Source organism: Prionailurus bengalensis, chromosome B4 (assembly GCF_016509475.1).
Source record: "Prionailurus bengalensis isolate Pbe53 chromosome B4, Fcat_Pben_1.1_paternal_pri, whole genome shotgun sequence".
Taxonomy (NCBI): Eukaryota; Metazoa; Chordata; class Mammalia; order Carnivora; family Felidae; genus Prionailurus; species Prionailurus bengalensis.
The window spans coordinates 20,008,893-20,026,231 of NC_057358.1; the positions used below are offsets into that span (position 1 = coordinate 20,008,893).

Below are 17,339 nucleotides of genomic sequence, written 5' to 3' on the forward strand. Positions count from 1 at the left end.
TCTCTCCAGCGGCCCGGGAAAAGCAGCTCGGTCAATAGGGGAGCATGCTGGCGCGGTAGAAAACAAAAAGGTTCCTCCTGCTCGCAGCGTTCACGTGGGGGGCTCTGCACGCGGGGCTCCAGGGCCCTGACCTCTGACCCCGGCTCCTCTCCGCGCTCTCCCGGTGCCGCGCGGCCACTTTTTACCCAGGATCCCTCGCGCGGGCCGCGCTCGTGCCGAGCTCGAGTCCTTCTTAATCCTCCATTCCCCGATTTCCCTCCCCTCCCCCCACCTCCACCCCCACCCCCCCGCCGCCAGCCCCGGGGGAGGATTCTCCGGCTGGGAACCCCCGCCCCACCCCCACCCCGAGAGCCCGGGCCGCCCGGCCGCAGGGAGGCCGCGTGGGGCGGGGAGCGCAGAGCCGGCCTCCCCTGCCGGGCCGGGCCTGCGGGGGAGGGGAGGGAAGGGGAGGATGGGGGGAGGAGATCCGAGGGCGGGTGGGGGGGCGGCGGGCGGCCCGGCCCCGCTGCCCAGCCGAGGCCTGGACCTGTTGACTGCTATTGGTCCATCTCGTCCCGCGCCCTCTCCCCGTCCGCCGCAGCCCCGGCCCTTCCGCGGAAACGTGGGGAGGAAACAAGGATGGCTCTTCTCTCCGCCTCCCTCTAACTTTATTTTTTTCTTGGGGGATGAGAAAGCAAAGTAATCTCATCCGCTGCCCCAACCTTTCTCATAAAGTACCGTCATGCGCGGGCCCAGCGCCCTCCCAGCCCCCGCTATTTAAAACCTCTTTGCTCCTGGCCAGCTCCTCTGCTCACAGCCCGAGGGCCCGGGACGCCCCCGCCGGACCTCCCCCCCTCCCCCCCGCCTGGCCCGGCTTCATCCCCAGCGAATTGGGTTGCTTTTCTTCCCTAGAAGCTCCCTCGTCCACGTTCCACTTTTTTTTCCGTCCCAGGAGGCGTAAGATAAAACCTCTGATTTGCTGCGTGCTGCTGGACACATTTCTCTGCCTTCTTCGTCAAAACGCATTTGATGGAGAGTTTAAAATATCAGTATTTAGAGGAGGAAATAAAAAGAGAGGGGAGAGTTCTTTTGCCAGTTTAGACGACATAAACGCGTTCAAATTTAACAAAATACGAAATGTATTTAGAGTTACAGGGTTTTATTGGATTTGCTGTATTTCCTTCTAGATTTTGGATTTCCTGAGGAATATTTTCCGGAGGGAAATAGCAAATTAAAATCAAGGTGGAAATGAGACATTTCAACCACTTCTGAAAATAAAGGAGAAATTTTTAGAATATATTAACGAAATAGCGGGAAGCCGGCCGCAGCGAAAGCTGAAGTCGCCGAAGGGAGCGCCTCGGTGTCGCAGGCTGGAGGAGGAGGAGGAGACGGAGGAGGAGGAGGAGGAGGGCCAGCCCGGGAAGGGAAAGGAGGCGCGCGGAGGCGGCGGGGCGCGGGGCGCGGGTACCCGGCCGGGCTGCGGGCTGCGGCCCTCGGGAGGAAGGCTGCGGCGGGCCGTGCGAGCTCGAAAACGCGGGCGGGGAGGGCCGCGGTGGGCGGGGGCCGGGCGCGCGGCTGGCGCCGCCGAGGAAGCGGGAGCCGGGCTCCTCTCGCCCGGCCGCCCCCATTGTTCGTCCCTCTAGCTGCGGTTCGCTGTTCTCGGAGCGCGTCCTTCGCGAGGGAGGGGTCCTGCGGCCCAGTTCGACCCCCTACTCCCGCCTCCCCGAACTCCAGCGCTCGGGCCGGGCCGGGTCGGCGCCGCAAGTTTTATTATCAGACTCGGCCAGCGAGGGGTTCCCAACTCAGGAGCCTGTAGAAAGGAGGCTTTACAACGTGCCGCTAAATTGGAGGAAGCTGGGCAAGCCTGCAACTCACACATTAAAAGAAGAGGGAAAGCAGCCCAGATATGTTTATAAAGTGATAACTAGGTAGAGACAAATGTGGGCATTTTTTTTTTTTCCAGGATCCGGAAAGTTAGAGCAGATTGTGTCATTTTGAGTATCTTTAACGTATGGATACGAAAGTGAATGTCGGGGTCCAAAGGAGTTCGGAAAAGCATGTTTCGCTGTCTCTATTTGTTCCTATTCAGCTCTTTGTTGTATACACAGTAAAATTTAAAAGCAAGCGCTGAGCTGCTCTTAACAAAAACAGGCTTGATTTCTTAACGTGAAATGCGTTTTCAAAATAGCAGTGAAATTCAAAAGGGAAAAACGTGTCATTTGCTTTTAAAGCACGTTTTGGAAACAATTGCAACCCACCTACGAAACTCTGCCTGTTTTCCTTTGTGAGACATGTGGAAAAAATATTTCTGGCAAACGTCACAGTTCTAAAAAATGAAGATTTCCAACAAGTGCTCGCGAGTCTCGAAGACAAGACCAAAGTCATCGTGCGTGAAAACTCAGGAAGAAATGATTTCAATCCTTTGGCCCAAACCTTACTAGGGCAAGAGGGTAATTTAAACTTAGATTTATAATAGACTTTGCGGAAATTCCTTCTAAAATCCCCATTACTGGTCTGTGTATGATGCAGCACTGTTTCCCAAGGTGGATTTTAAAAAACCAATTAGAATTGATCTCTAATGGAATATTATATTTGCACGTCATCATGAAAACATCATTTGACAAGAGTTTTGAATTACAAGAAAGAAGTTAACAGATGATGTTCATACATAGCATCTGTTTGAAAAGAACCCTTAAGAGTCAGTTAAAGGTAGTGGTGATTTTGCATTTGAAATGCTGTAAAAGTGTTTTGCTTTTGCACACTTTCATTTTACGGATCTTCTTCCTTAAACTTGCATTTCCTCTTGGAAATCATTCAGTTATTTCGAGGTATACGGAGAAATTCTTATAGAAGAAATCACTGGAGGTGTAATCATGGAAAGGTTTGAGCAGAAAAAAACATTGGTGTTGAAAAGGAGGTATTCTCAATCTGTTCATTCCTTACACACTCATCCTCCCATGGTCCCCCTCCCCAACTACTTGGATTCAATTTACATTTTTTATTTATAAGTCTTTGAATATTTAGAATAGCTTTAGAAGTTTTCTGCTACGTAGTTGATTGTAGAAGGTGAATCTTTTTACATCTTTTGGTGTTTGAGACATTTTTTGTTTCATTTCAAATTAAAAAAATGTGTTACAAGTCATGATATACTTGTGAGAAAAACAACAAATGGGTGGAAAAAAGGGCATGAATGGGGGTGGGGATGGAGAGGGATATGTAGCATTCCTGGTCAGTCTTCATAATACCTTTCATTAATATTATGTCATTATATTTTCCACTTGTGCTTGTACCAAAGATCATTGCTTTTTAAGTTGGAGTAAAGGGCCACCATATAAAAATTGCTTACATTCTGGCTCTTAAGCGCCACAGTAAAGTAAGACTGACAATAAGTGATCGGAGGCTTGTGTGTTTAATTCGCCAAGAATGTTAAGCTTCCTAAGATTCACCCTATGGGGCCATGTTGGACCTTGGCACTGTTACTGTATAATTTCAAGAGATAAATATACATATTATAGATTTTTAAAAATCTAAGATGCAATAGGCAAACAGTTTATTAATTGAAGGAATAAAAAAAAATGAATTTGTCAACCTCATTCTCTCTGGGACACAATGCAGTTAATTAACATATTCTTGGGCTTGTTTCTGGATTTGCTAAGCAGTGGCTCCTTTCAGAGAGGAAAACATTTAAATCTTAAAAAGTTCTCTTCTTTGGCCCAAATAGTATTTAGCCACTCAGTTTATTTTCTTCTTCTTTTTTAAGTCCAAGATTTGTTTCATTTCCTTCAAGGTCTCTTCCAGTGCAAAAACTGATTTTCCTCTTTTCTATGTCCAGAATCTTTTCACCTACATAATGTTATCGTCTCCTATAAACAGACACCTAAATAGGTCACTTTAATCACACTTTAATTATAACAGAAATGCATCTCTTCAGTATCACTAAAAAAATGGGAATATGGACCTCACCCTTCTTATATATTATATTGATGATACTCGGAAAAGTCAGGCACTTAACACCCTTAGATATCGTTGCATCATGGAAAAAAATAGTCCAACTCTGAAATGTTACTGAGGTTTATGCAATGCTTAGAAAATCTAAAGGCATCTTTTAGATACGATTTTTCTACGGGTAAGTACAAGGTGTTTGATCCAAAAATGTAAATCCAACCAATATATATCAATTTTATAACAGAAGGAGTAGTTCTGAAGCCAAACACAAGATTAACCAAGCCAAACCCTTTACAGTAAATATTAGGCCTTGACTCTTAAAAATATTTTAAAATTTAGATTACGTACAATTTAAATTTCAGGATGACCTACCTAACTTTTCAACAGTTAAGTGTATCTCACAATGATATTAATTGTGATTGATTCTAAGTTGCAGTCTGTTTTGTAAGAAAACGATGACTCTTACATGAAAAGGTGGTTAACATTTGAGTGCTACTTAAATAAAATATAAATTCTAAACTCTTCACCAATATGAATTTCAACAATCAAAAATCCTTAAAGAGACCAATTTATCTGAACATTTCTGTTAATCATTACTTAGAAATTTTAGTTCAGTTGTACATACAAAATAAAGTCTTGCTTTACTCTGAAGAATAAAGTTCAGATTGCAATTCGCTTTTAAACACTAGCATTGTACATTAAAGGTTTATTGTGGGCCTACTACGTGCAAGAGACTTGCTAGGTGGTATGGTGAATAAAAAAAAAATCACCTAGTAAGTCAACATGCTTCATTAAATGGAATTTCCCAAAAGGCATTAACAGAATATCAATTGAAAATGGAATTGAAATGAATACCTTTTAATGAAATTTCTAATGGTACTCCATAATATAGGTGCCATGTGTGTGTTTGTATGGAGTATGAAATACAATACTCACTTATTGTGAGACAAATAAAACTAGTTTCAGAAGTATCTCAATATGTTTATCATACTAGTGTAAATATACAGTTCATAATAAACTCTTAATTTAAAAGGTAGGAAACCTTTTACAAATGAGCAAGGAAAAATGTTACTCAGGGATTCCTTTATGTAAAAGAGGACATATCTGAAAATTTGTACAGATCATAAGAAATTGCCTTTTTGCATTCTCCAAATACTTTATTTAGAAATAAGGGTATGGTTTCTGATGAGGTTAAGTAGATGAATGAAATCTAATAATTGCTTTTGTTTTAAAACCATAGTATCAATTGCTTTTGTTTAAAAACCTTCGTATCAGAGCCAATACAGAATTTTAAACACTTTACGGAAGTTAAGAATCTGAGTTAAGAAAAATGCATCTACTGTTAACATTATAGAAATATATGTCATTTTCCATATATTTTAGAGATATACATCAACAATGGATATAGTAGACTAAATATGTGCACACACAGAAGAGAAATAAAACTTCAATTTAAAAAGGAGATGAATATAAGCAATACTAACCCATGAACCAAATTTGGTTTTAACTATTTCTTTCATAGTATCCACTTACGTAAATGATTATGGAAAAGGAAATCCAAAAATTTGGTCCCTAGGTTGAGGAATAAAGAAAATTATAAGAAGATATATTACCCATAGAGAAAAAAAAATACAGTTTCCCATTATAGTAGGGTTAGAGGTTACATCATAAAATACTTTACTTGAGTTTTTTGTGGTTTGCCTCAGATGATTAGTTCAGAGAAATAGATGAGCCAGTACTGAGTTAGCTGCTGTTATGTGAAGAAGAATACTGGAGACAACAGGCTTTTGTTTTATTCTACAGGTACTAGATATACTTTTCCAAAGGATATTTGGAGAATGAGGACTCAGATATAAAGAGTAATATTAAGATTGAAATTGTCCTCTCTACGAAGTTATTTTATAAATCCCATGGACTTTTTTCCCCATTACCATGTATTTTTAAAAACTTACTTGAACTTTAACGATAATGGCAATTGGTAAGTTTTATCCATTCTAAGATATGAGAATTAGCATATTCAGTCAATGTCATATGTATATATATGTATGTGTGTATACGTATATATGTGTGTGTGTGCATGCATGTACGGGTATATATCTCACACAAAGGACAAATATAACTTGCTCACTGATATATTTCCTGTGTCCAAAACAGCCCCTGGCTCACAGTAAATGTTCAATAAATATTTACTGAATGAATAAATAATGAATTGTATATCTGAACTATTTTATAATGTCTGTTATTCTTCCTTTTCACTTAATGTTTTATAGAAACATATTAAATATTACACTTTTGGTATATAACAACATAAGAAAAGTTCTATATCTGGTACATGAGTTGATGTTAGAGTGGCCTATTTATACCCATTATTTTTTTCTTATAATTTTCATAACTCAACATTTAATATGTTAAATATGTTTTAAATAATTTGACATATGTTATCAACATTTATATGTACATCTTTAATAAAATTTCTGCTTCAGATGCTATTTTTTAATATACAGGCCTGTTCTTATGAAATAGTGTATTTTCTCTATTTTTCTAAATTTCAAGTCTCTTATGAATGATGAATTTGTTTTATTTTGAATAGACTGTTTACCTATATTTCTTTTATTAAGTGTTATAGAATAGGATAAAGTACCCATCCTTCTTTACATATAAATTAATTCTATTACAAGAACTAGGCTCCAATGTATTAAACATAAAATGAATGTATGTGAATAATTTAGAGCATTAAGGTTTGACAGCAGTGTTTGGGAAGAGAAGTTTCACACTGATTTTAACTCAGGATTACTCTTCATTAGAAGTCTGAACCTGAGCAGGAATTGGATGTCGATTTGGTATCCCTTGTGAAAGGGTAAAGATAAAATACATAGTAAAGATACACAAAATGATACAGTTTTGTTTGAGGGTGGTTTTAACTTTATAAATATCAATGACATGTTAAGAACATGATTATTATATGTTTAGAAATTTATTAAGTGTTGCCATACCCCTCAAAAGAATTTGCATTGTATAGGTATGTAATCTTTTAGTCATGTTTTCTTAATGAACTAATAGCTAAAAGAGAATTCTTATTTTTATGTGTCTCTTTAGTGTGCATTTTCCCTTAAACTTTTAGTTGATTTCCATTACTGTAGATATCCCACTTAGCTTTAAAATGTTTGAATGTACTTGCTAACATATGCTTGCATTGTATTGTATCTATTGTAGTTCTTAAGTAGATTTCTAGCAATTAATTTGAAATGGAAAAAACAGCCATGCTACCATTTTTTTTTTTCCTTTCTGAGAACATTTGGAATGCTTTTAAAGATAAAACCAATCATCTTTTGGTGACTAAGAGAACTTAGGTTCCTTCATCCTTTATCATTGAATAGCTACATTTTCCAGATCTTTACATTATACTGCTAATTCCTGATGAACAACCATTTTGTACCTGCAAGTTATTAACCAAAGCCATGAATTCACCTTGTTAAGTATGCCTGTCATTTTAACAATCTATATTCCTATTCATGATACATTTTCATAATTAGACACTTTTTGTCTAAAATCAATCTTGGGCTTACATGGATACATAGGGGATAGGGCAACAGTGGAAGATTTTACAGCTCAAAACTGCGTAGTATCTGGCTAATTACTCTATTCAGATAGGCCTAATCCATTTCTTATTTGTATGTGAAGAGCGAGCTCCCATCTTTCTGCCACTTAAATCACCTTGAAAAAACAAAAAAGTGACCTTAAATTTTCAAGAGAGTAAATCTGGAGTACAGAGTCAGATCAGAGAAATCCTCAAACAAAACTGGGCTCCCCTCTCTCATGGTGTTATCATTTGGTGACCGACTAGAACTTGGGTTCCTTCATCCTTTGGTATCACATTACGGCATTTTCCAGGTCATCACTTTATATTGCTAATTCCTGATTAACAACCATTTGTTCTTCTAACAGCAAGCTAAAGGTAGCCTTGGTGTTCCCTCTTTGAGTATTACCCTAACCCAGGCTTTTGACCTTCAGTGTGTGATGCACTTTCATTTGTCACTGGGGCCACTGTGGTGTGTAAACGGGCTGCGGATCTGGTGGCACTTCCACTGCGTGAACTTTGGGTAGAGTCCAGGATGTGAATTTAATGGGTGGAGAAGCTGCGGCAGCACTGTGAAGTTAGCGCGGCCAACTGCAGGAAGCCATGCTTCACTGCACCCTTCATGGAAGCTGGCATACTTGCCCTACCCCTTGTTACCCACGGGCCAGCTCTTGAGGAGAAGGCCCGCAGGTAGGTTCTCAAAGCAGAGAGGTGCCCCGGGGAAGTCAGTCCCCTCTGGCTACTCCGATTAAAAAAAAAAAAAACAAAAAACAAACCCTCCCTCCGGGTCTTCGGCATCCTCCTCCCCTCCCTCCCTCTGAGGCCCCTTCCAGACGTGCATGCTCAGCCCGCGCGACCGGCGCGGCGCTGCAGACGGCGGCCCCAACGTCCCCGCCCCCGCGTGCGCGCCCCCGCGTCCTCTCGTTGGCTCGTTCCGGCCTCAGCGCGCCGCCGGCTCCACTCACCACCCCCTCCTTCCCCCCTCCCCTCCCCAAGCACACCTCGGCCGCTGCGAGCCGCGCGGGGGAGGGGAAGGGGCCGGGAGGTAGGCCGGGGCTGCGGGCCGGACGCGGCGGCGCGCACGCAGGCCTTGCCTCTCCCGGGCCTTCTCCCTCACGCCGGCCGCAGGGCGGGCGCGCACGCCGAGTGACGCTCGGAGGAGGAAGCGCAGCCCCCTTCCCCTCCCTGGCTGCCCCTGCCCCAGCGGGAGCCCCCCCAGTGCGCCTGTGCGGAGGCCTACTTGATTATGTGTGCCCTCTCCGGGCTCCAGCGTTAGCGGCCGGGTGGAGGTGGGGAGGGAAGAAGACGAGGAGGAGGAGGAGGAGGCGGAGGAGGCGGTGGAGGGGAGGTGGGGGGAGTCAGCAAGGACATGGCTCCTGACTCCTGTGCGGAACGTGAGTGACTGAGCGGCAAAGCCCGAGTGAGCGAGCGGCCGAGCGGCGGGCGGGGGCCGGGGACGTAGGGAAGGGAGCGGGGACGCGGGTGGCTGTGCGGTGGTGGTGGGGGGGGGAAGCGCTAATTGGCTTGCATGTGTTTTTTAATGGTCCCCCCAACTCCCTCTTAGATGGTCTCTAGCGACCGGCCCGTGTCACTGGAGGACGAGGTCTCCCATAGTATGAAGGAGATGATTGGAGGCTGTTGCGTTTGCTCAGACGAGAGAGGCTGGGCCGAGAACCCGCTGGTTTATTGCGACGGGCACGGCTGCAGCGTCGCGGTGCATCAAGGTAAACACCCAACCGCCCGCCGGGCCGAACCCGGCCTGCTCCCAACCGTCACCGCTTCCCCCACCTTGGCAGCAACTGCCAGTTCTCCTACCGCCCCTCCCCCCGCCCCGCCCCGCCCCCGCCCCCGCCTCGTTCCGCGGCCCGGGATTGACTCCGAGGGTCCGCAGCGGGGCGGAGGGGGTGTGGGCTGTGCATGTGGGAGAAAGTGCGTGTGGCCTGGGCTGTCATGTGATTCTGCGCTCACTCTCTCAAGTGTCATTTGGCCGCCTGCGCCCGGAGCCGTGGGGCTGGAGACTTTCCGAGGCGGTGGTTGGAGGCGAGGGGGTGGGGTGGGGTGGGGGGGTGCGGGGCCGCGGCCTGCGCCCCGGGGGCGGCGGCAGGACCGAGTGTGCGCCCTTCGGTGGTGTCGCGGTGGCCGTGGGTTTGGGTTTGGGAACGTGGAGGCCCCTCCCCCTTCACTGGCTGCTCCTGTCTGCCGCAGTGTGTCTGGAGACTTCCTGTGGCATGGAGTCGGGCTCGGGAATGCCACTCGCTGCGCCTGGGCGGGTCGCGGAGGCAGAGGGGTGGCCTTGGCGCTTTAGATTAGGGAGGGAAGGCGCCACTGCTGCACCCCCAAGCTTTTTGGCGGAGACCCTGCTGCTGCGGACTGGGAGCTTCCTGCGTAGAAGACGGTGGCCTTCCGCCGTCGCCGTCGTGTGCTGCAGGAGTGGCTTGGCTGAGCTGCCCTAGGCTGGTGGATAAGGCTGTTCAGTGGCTGTATCTGGCCACTTCCTCAGCTAAAGTGACTGGAGAGAAGAGGAGGTGGTGGTGCGCCCAGTGACTTGGGGAGCATCTTAGCTTATTTCTGGGTGTTTCCATTCGGTGAGTTTTTTTGGATATTACAAAAAAGGCGAGGGCACTTAGGGAGTTTTCTGGCCATTGAAGTTTGACTTTTCGGGAAGAGTCTTGTGGTAAGGAAACCTAGATAATTTTTGGGTGTCTGTTACACATATTGTCCCTGTTACCAATCCGCCCCGCTTCCCATTTCTGTATTTGGCCGAGTGGTGTTGATATTTAGTAGTATATGGAAAGGACACTACCAAATGAGACAGTGTGAAACATAAGAGGTTGAAGTGCATTCTTCGTAGAATGAAATCTCAGAATGGGGAAGGGAGACTTAGGAGATAGTGAATTAATTACTGGGGTGCAGTCAGTTTTAACGAAAACCTAATTGCACATCTTCCGTTTAAACTTTGTTTTTTGTTTTTTTGAGAGAGAGGGAGTGAGCAAGTAAGGGGCAGAGAGAGGGAGGGAGAGAGAAGTTCAACAAGGCTCCACACCATCAGGACAGAGACTGATTTGGGTTTGAACCCAGGAACCACGGGGTCATGACCTGGGTGGAAACCAAGAGTTGGGCCTTTAACCACCCTGTCGAACCCTTGACCCACCCAGGCGCCCTGCACACCTTACTTTTTTAAGGAGTGAAAACAATATGTGTTGAAACCTATATGCTGTTTTTAAAGTTTTAGAAATGATGTATAGCATTTCCATCACAGTGTTCGTTCGCATTTGTGGACATATTTCTTATGAATTGGATCCTCAATTATCAAGTTTTAATAAGTAATGTCATCTCCCAATACGGAAGACATTCATTTAAGTATGAATTTTCTTGTCCGGAAGTAGTACTTCTGAATTAAAATGTAAGTTTTTGGATATTCATGCAGGGTTTTTTGACCGAATGTTTTTACACTGATATATTTATGAATTTTAAAAGGAATTTCAAGTTTAGCTTTTGGGAACTTTAAAAATTTGTGTTGATTTTGTATTCTTTGAGTGTTTTCCAATATTTAAGATATTTTCAAGCTTCCTGTGAGCAAGTTCATGCGAGAATGTCAGTTGGATATTAGTGTTCTAGGTTTTTGGGAAAATTTCAATTCCTAGTTAAATACCAATAAAAAAATTTTTTTTTAAAATAGAGTGTGATTTACATATACTCAGATCACTTGTTGGAACATTCACATCATATATTTAGAAATAAATATGCACTTTAAAAAAAAAAAAAGATTTTTAAGCTTTATTTTTGAGAGAGAGAGAGAGAGAGAGAGAGAAAAACAGTGTGAGCGGGGAAGAAACAGAGAGGCACAGAATCCAAAACACGCTCCAGGCTCTAGGCTCTGAGCTGTCAGCACAGAGCCCGAAGTGGGGCCCAAACCCACAAACCACGAGATCATGACCTGAGCCGAAGTCGGACGCTTAACGACTGAGCCACCCAGGTGCCCCAATAAATACACACTTTTTAAAGTAATGGCTTTGAGATGTGATTTACATACCAAATAATTTACCCACTTAAAACGTACAATTCACTGGTTTTAGTACATTTAGGGTTTTGCATTTATTGCCACAGACTCCCGTTTTAGAACATTTTCACCAACCTAACAAGAAAACCGTGGACTGTTAGCAGTTACTGTCCTTTTTTTCCCAACACCTCCCCAACTCCCCTAGACAACCACTAGAGTACTTTCTGTTGATTTGCCTTTTCCATTTTATACAAATGGAATCATTTCACGCTTAACATTACATTTCGTTTTCTTTTCTGCAATACTTGTTGCTCATTTTGACAGGTGATTTAGAAGTATTTTCATTAGCCTTACCTAAAATGCTTGCTATTTAAACTGTAGGATACAGGAATGAATTAATGAGTTTCTTAGTAATTCTTTGTAAAGAATCTATGTGTTAATTTTTACTTGATATTTTTTCTATCATAAAAGAATAAACAATTTTTTTAGATTTATTTATTTTGAGAGAGAGGGAGAGAGAGTGTGAGAGAGTGAGCAGGGAAGGGGCAGAGAGAGAATCCCAAGCAGGCCCCCCAGTGTCAGTGTGGAACTGGAGAGGGGGTGTGTGTGTGTATGGGAGGGGAGGTGGGGTGGGGGTGGTCCCAGCTTGAAATCAGGAGTTGGATGCTTAAACAGCTGAGCCACCCAGCTCCCCAGATAAGTACCCTTTGTAATGCTTATACTTATTTAAGTAAAATAACAAAAGGCTGGTCCTTTAACATTTTTATTAAAATGTCATACAGGTTTTATTAGGTGGTGGTAATATATATGTGGTAAATAAAAATATAAAATGTTTTAATTCTTTACAAAGAAGGTGTTTTATGTGAATAGTCTGAGAGGTAATTATTTTAAGAGGGCTTTGAAAGGGTATTTAATTTTCTGTAATTCTTTAAATTTTAATATATTTTAAAATATTTTATTTCCCAATAGCTTGCTATGGCATTGTTCAAGTACCCACTGGACCATGGTTTTGCAGGAAATGTGAATCTCAGGAGAGAGCAGCCAGAGTGGTAAGAACTGTTTTATCAAAAACATTAAAATACTTCAGTGAGTAGCTTAGGATGCTACACACTTATGTTTCAGTTTGAAAGGTTTTCAGTCTTGTTCAAATTTGAATTTGGGCCAGATATCAACTTAACTGTTTTAAACCAAATTTACAAACTCTGAAAAAACAAATTGAGCCACATAACTATATGTTGAACAGATAAAACAAAGTTGTAGCTGGGCTTTAGCCCTTTTTACTGGTTTGAAGGGTTAAATTAGTTAATCATTAGTGAGAATATGATGGCAGTAGAACATAAGGAAGTTAAGCTGATAATTCTGCTAGGGTCTGTTTAATGAATAAAAAAAACACACTAGAGTTTAACCACTCATATTTTTACTGCATTGCACATGTATATTTTAACTTTGAATGTTCAATATTTTCAGACATTTAGTCTTTTTGGCAAAGCAACATAAGAATCTTCCTTTTTCACATGGCTGGCTACCTTCTTTCTGAACACTTTTGTAAACTTCTTGTAATCATAAGGGAGATATGTTTATTCTTTGTGGCCCAAGGCATTTTTTACAATTGAGCTTCTGGAAATGTTAGGGAGAAATAAACTTAATTTTCATCAATCATATAAAAGTATTACTGTTTGCTATGCGATAGTTCCTTTTTGGTGTTGACTAGAGAATTTGACAGAAGGTAGAAAACAAACATTTCGGCTTTTCTACCTACATGAGTAGCATGGAAACTTTATTTTTGCCTAGGCAATTCTTGATTAGAAGTCATAGCTGAGTAGCCTATTTAGGACTGTGAAACTCAGAGCATTATTCTGTTCATATGTTTTGTTTGTGTGTGAGAATACACTATAGCAGAATTATAGCTTATTCTAGTATTACAATGGTTGGAATTAGCAAGTAGGGGATGGAATCAGTCATATAAATTTTAGGATTTGATGTATGCATAGGTCTCCTTTTTGGTTTTTGTTCCTCTTTGTAGCATTTTATAGTTTTGGGGTTGATGGGTCACCAAGCAAAGGAAGTTATGTTTTAACTCATTAGTAAACATTGATAGTAGATGAGGCTATTCCAGAGGGTTTCACAGTAGATTCAAGGCCAGAGGAAGATTAGAAAATAGGAAGGCAGATATTGAGAGAGGATAAAGAGCTCTGTCAATGGGGAGTAGTAGAATGCCAAAATTATTTGCCTTAAATGCCACTTGTTGCCTGTTTTTATTCCTTTATTCTCTGAGGGCATGGTTAAGATATCAAGGTGAATTGAGGTAGTTACCTTACAAGGCATATTGAAGAACACATTTTATTTTAGTGTTATTCGGTAGGATGTGGGGGCCATTCGAGGTTCTAAAGAAGAGGCACAACTTCCTTTAATTTCCTGTAGTGTACAGTTATAAAAGATAAGGTCCTTTGTAAAAACAAAAACTCATTCTAAGCTTAAATAGGCAGAGATAGGTCATCTTATTGTTTATTTTAAGGTTTTATCTTTAACTTATCTGTACACCCAACATGGGGCTTGAATCCACAACTGGGGATCAAGAGTCACATGCTCTAGTGACTGAGCCACAAGGGCATTTTAATGTTTATTTTTGAGAGCTAGAAAGAGAGACAGAGTACAAGCAGGGGAGGGGCAGAGGGAAACACAGAATCCGAAGTAGGCTCCAGGCTCTGAGCTCAGCACAGAGCCCAAGGCGGGGCTCGAACCCACGAACCTCCAGATCAGACCCTTAAGCGACTGAGCCACCCAGGTGCCCCATCCACAAGGACATTTTAATGTGAGGATAGAGGAGCCAAGAAGCCTAACATGGAAATGTATCCGTTACTTAGGGAATTAAATTAGTCTTTTTTTTTTTTTTTTAAAGTAAATCCTTCCCTTTCAGTAATTACATTATTACTTTGCTTATTTATTTATTTTTAAAATTATCTCTACCCCCACGGTGGGGCTCAAACTCAGGACCTCAAGATCAAGAGTCATATATGCTTTGAGCCAGGCAGGCACCCCAAGAATTGAATTAGTCTTTATTTTATTTTATTTTAATTTTTATTTATGTATTTAAAAAATTTTTTTTCAACATTTTATTTATTTTTGACAGAGACAGAGACAGAGTGCGAGTGGGGGAGGGGCAGAGAGAGAGGGAGTCACAGAATCCGAAGCAGGCTCCAGGCTCCAAGGTGTCAGCACAGAGCCCGATGCAGGGCTCGAACTCACAAACCATGAGGTCATGACCTGAGCCGAAGTCGGACGCTCAACCCACTGAGCTACCCAGGCGCCCTGTTTTTATTTTTTTAATGTTTATTTTTGAGAGAGAGAGAGAGAGAGAGAGAGAGAGCATGCACACGCTCTCACGTCAGTGTGGGAGGGGCAGAGAGAGACAGGGAGTCTGGATCAGGCTCTGCACTGCCAGCACAAAGTCTGACATGGGGCTCAAACAAACTGTGAGATCATGACCTGAGCTGAAGTTGGATGCTCAACCAACCAAGCCACCCAGACGCCCGTATTTATTTATTTATTTATTTGTATTTATGAAAAAAAAATTTTTTTAATGTTTGTTTTTGAGAGAGAGAGAGAGAGAGACAGCGTGCGAGTGGGAGAGGGGCAGAGAGAGGGGGCAGTGGGAAACAGAATCTGAAGCAGGCTCTAGGCTCTGAGCGCTCAGCACAGAGCCTGATGTGGGGCTTGAACTGACAAACTGCAAGATAATGACCCTGGCTGAAGTCAGATACTTTATCGACTGAGCCACCCGGGTGCCCCTTATTTATTTATTTTAACGTTTATTTATTTTGAGAGAGAGCGTGAGTGTGTGGCATGCAAGTAGGAAAGGGACAGAGAGAGAGGAGAGAGAGTATTCCAAGGGACAGAGAGAGAGAGAGAGAGAGAGTATTCCAAGGGACAGAGAGAGAGAGAGAGAGAGAGAGAGAGAAAGGGGAGAGAGTATGCTGACAGCTTGGATCCCCACAGACTCTCTCACAGACTGCGAGATCATGACCTGAGCTGAAATCAAGAGTTGGATGCTTGGGGCACCTGGGTGGCGCAGTCGGTTAAGCGTCCGACTTCAGCCAGGTCACGATCTCGCGGTCCGTGAGTTCGAGCCCCGCGTCAGGCTCTTGGCTGATGGCTCCGAGCCTGGAGCCTGTTTCTGATTCTGTGTCTCCCTCTCTCTCTGCCCCTCCCCCGTTCATGCTCTGTCTCTCTCTGTCCCAAAAATAAATAAAAATGTTGGGGAAAAAAAAAAAAAAAAAAAAAGAGTTGGATGCTTAACCGACTGAACCACCCAGGTGCCCCAGAATTGAATTAGTCTTAATCTTATTTTTGCTTTTCTTTGTCTGCTTTATTCTTTTCCTTTCTGCAGGTTTCTCTGCTACTAGCTGTTTACTATCTGTCAGGTACTATGTTAAATGTTCTACAATTATCTGGTTTAATCATCTTATCAAACCTTTGAGGTACTTTGTTCACATTTTATGGGTAAAGACATCATGTTTTTTTAAAAAATTTTTAATGTTTATTTATTTCTCAGACAGAGAGGGACAGAGCATGAGTGGGGGAGGGGCAGAGAGCGAGGGAGACACAGAATCAGAAGCAGGCTCCAGGCTCTGAGCTGTCAGCACAGAGTCCCGACACGGGCCTCAAACTCACAGACTGAGTGAGATCATGACCTGAGCCGAAGTCGGATGCTTAACGGACTGAGCCACCCAGGTGCCCCAAGACATCATGATTTTAAGAGAAATGCATATCTATTTGGAGGCTGGGCTGTGATTAAGCTCTCAACCATCATGTTCTGTATTGCCTCCTGTGGTGAAAAGTGGCCATACTTCAGCTCCTAATATTTTCTGTTTCCTGTCTCAAGAGACTAAATGTCCATCTGAATCTCCTGTTCCTTTGGGGAGGAAAGAAACTGGGTTGGCTTGGATGAGGTGCCTGACTCTGGACCAGTTAGCCATGGCTAGGCAGTAAGGTTGCTTAAGACACAAGATGTCTGTGGGTTTGAGATAGCTCATTTCTCAGAGAAGAGGGAATTATGAGCTGGTAGTACCTTGGCAGATATTATAGAGTAAAAACCAGAGTAATAAAGTTGTAATTTCACACGAGAAGTTTGGTAGTGGATGGAATGGATTTGAAATGGGAAGTTAGAAACTGAAACACAGGATGATATTACACTAAATATGTGAGACTGGAAGGGGGGGGAGGGAGTGGAAAGGAGGAGAGGGAGTGAAAAGGAAGGGAGGGAACATTTTAAAGGATGAAATGACACATGGATATTGGGTAAAGGAAAGGGAGTAATCAAAGACAATTCTGAGTACCAAAGTTAATCACTCTGGAATGGTGGTACCGTAAATAGTCATAGAGTAATGGCAAAAGGAGAGCAAACTTGAAGAGTAAAGTTCTGTTTTGGGCATGTTCGTTTTGATGCTGCTGGGAGTTTTCATTGGAAATTGAGGATTAATGTAATGGAGTTAAGTTGGAGTTGTAGCTGCCTAGAAGGAAGACTGGGAACCAATGACATTTTTTTGTTAGAGAAAAGAAAAATGAAGATGGCTATGGTGAATATCCATCCACACTTGTGGAGAGTAAGAGAACAAGTTACCACGAACGGATCATGAACGTTCAGGAAAGGAGAACCTGCAGTAGAACCTTGCTGTAAGGGCCTGAAGGATTGAGAAAAGTTTCTAAGACCACAGTCGTAGTTCCCTGGTTTGGGCAGACCTCTCATTATAGGGTACTGAAGAGAGTAGAGATTGTAGGATTAGACTGAATGTTGAAAAAGTAAGGGAAGAGGAAAGTAAAAGAGTGAGGGAAGGTTTG

The 17,339-nt window shown here is 43.0% G+C and overlaps 1 protein-coding gene across 10 annotated transcripts in view; it reads left to right on the forward strand.

The window, feature by feature from the left end:
- Positions 1 to 8,556: 8,556 nt before the first annotated feature.
- The window catches only part of MLLT10 (MLLT10 histone lysine methyltransferase DOT1L cofactor), a 238,329-nt gene continuing 229,546 nt past the window's right edge, over positions 8,557 to 17,339 (forward strand). For 2 of the 10 annotated variants that reach the window (XM_043561628.1, XM_043561631.1), the window contains exons 1-3: positions 8,559 to 8,921; positions 9,066 to 9,225; positions 12,471 to 12,550. In XM_043561628.1, coding sequence (XP_043417563.1) covers positions 9,066 to 9,225; positions 12,471 to 12,550 — 240 coding nt within the window. In that variant the 5' untranslated portion in view covers positions 8,559 to 8,921. Of the gene's footprint in view, positions 8,922 to 9,065; positions 9,226 to 12,470; positions 12,551 to 17,339 lie in introns of all 10 variants that reach the window. The other 8 variants (XM_043561632.1, XM_043561629.1, XM_043561630.1 and 5 more) reach the window with 8 other exon arrangements.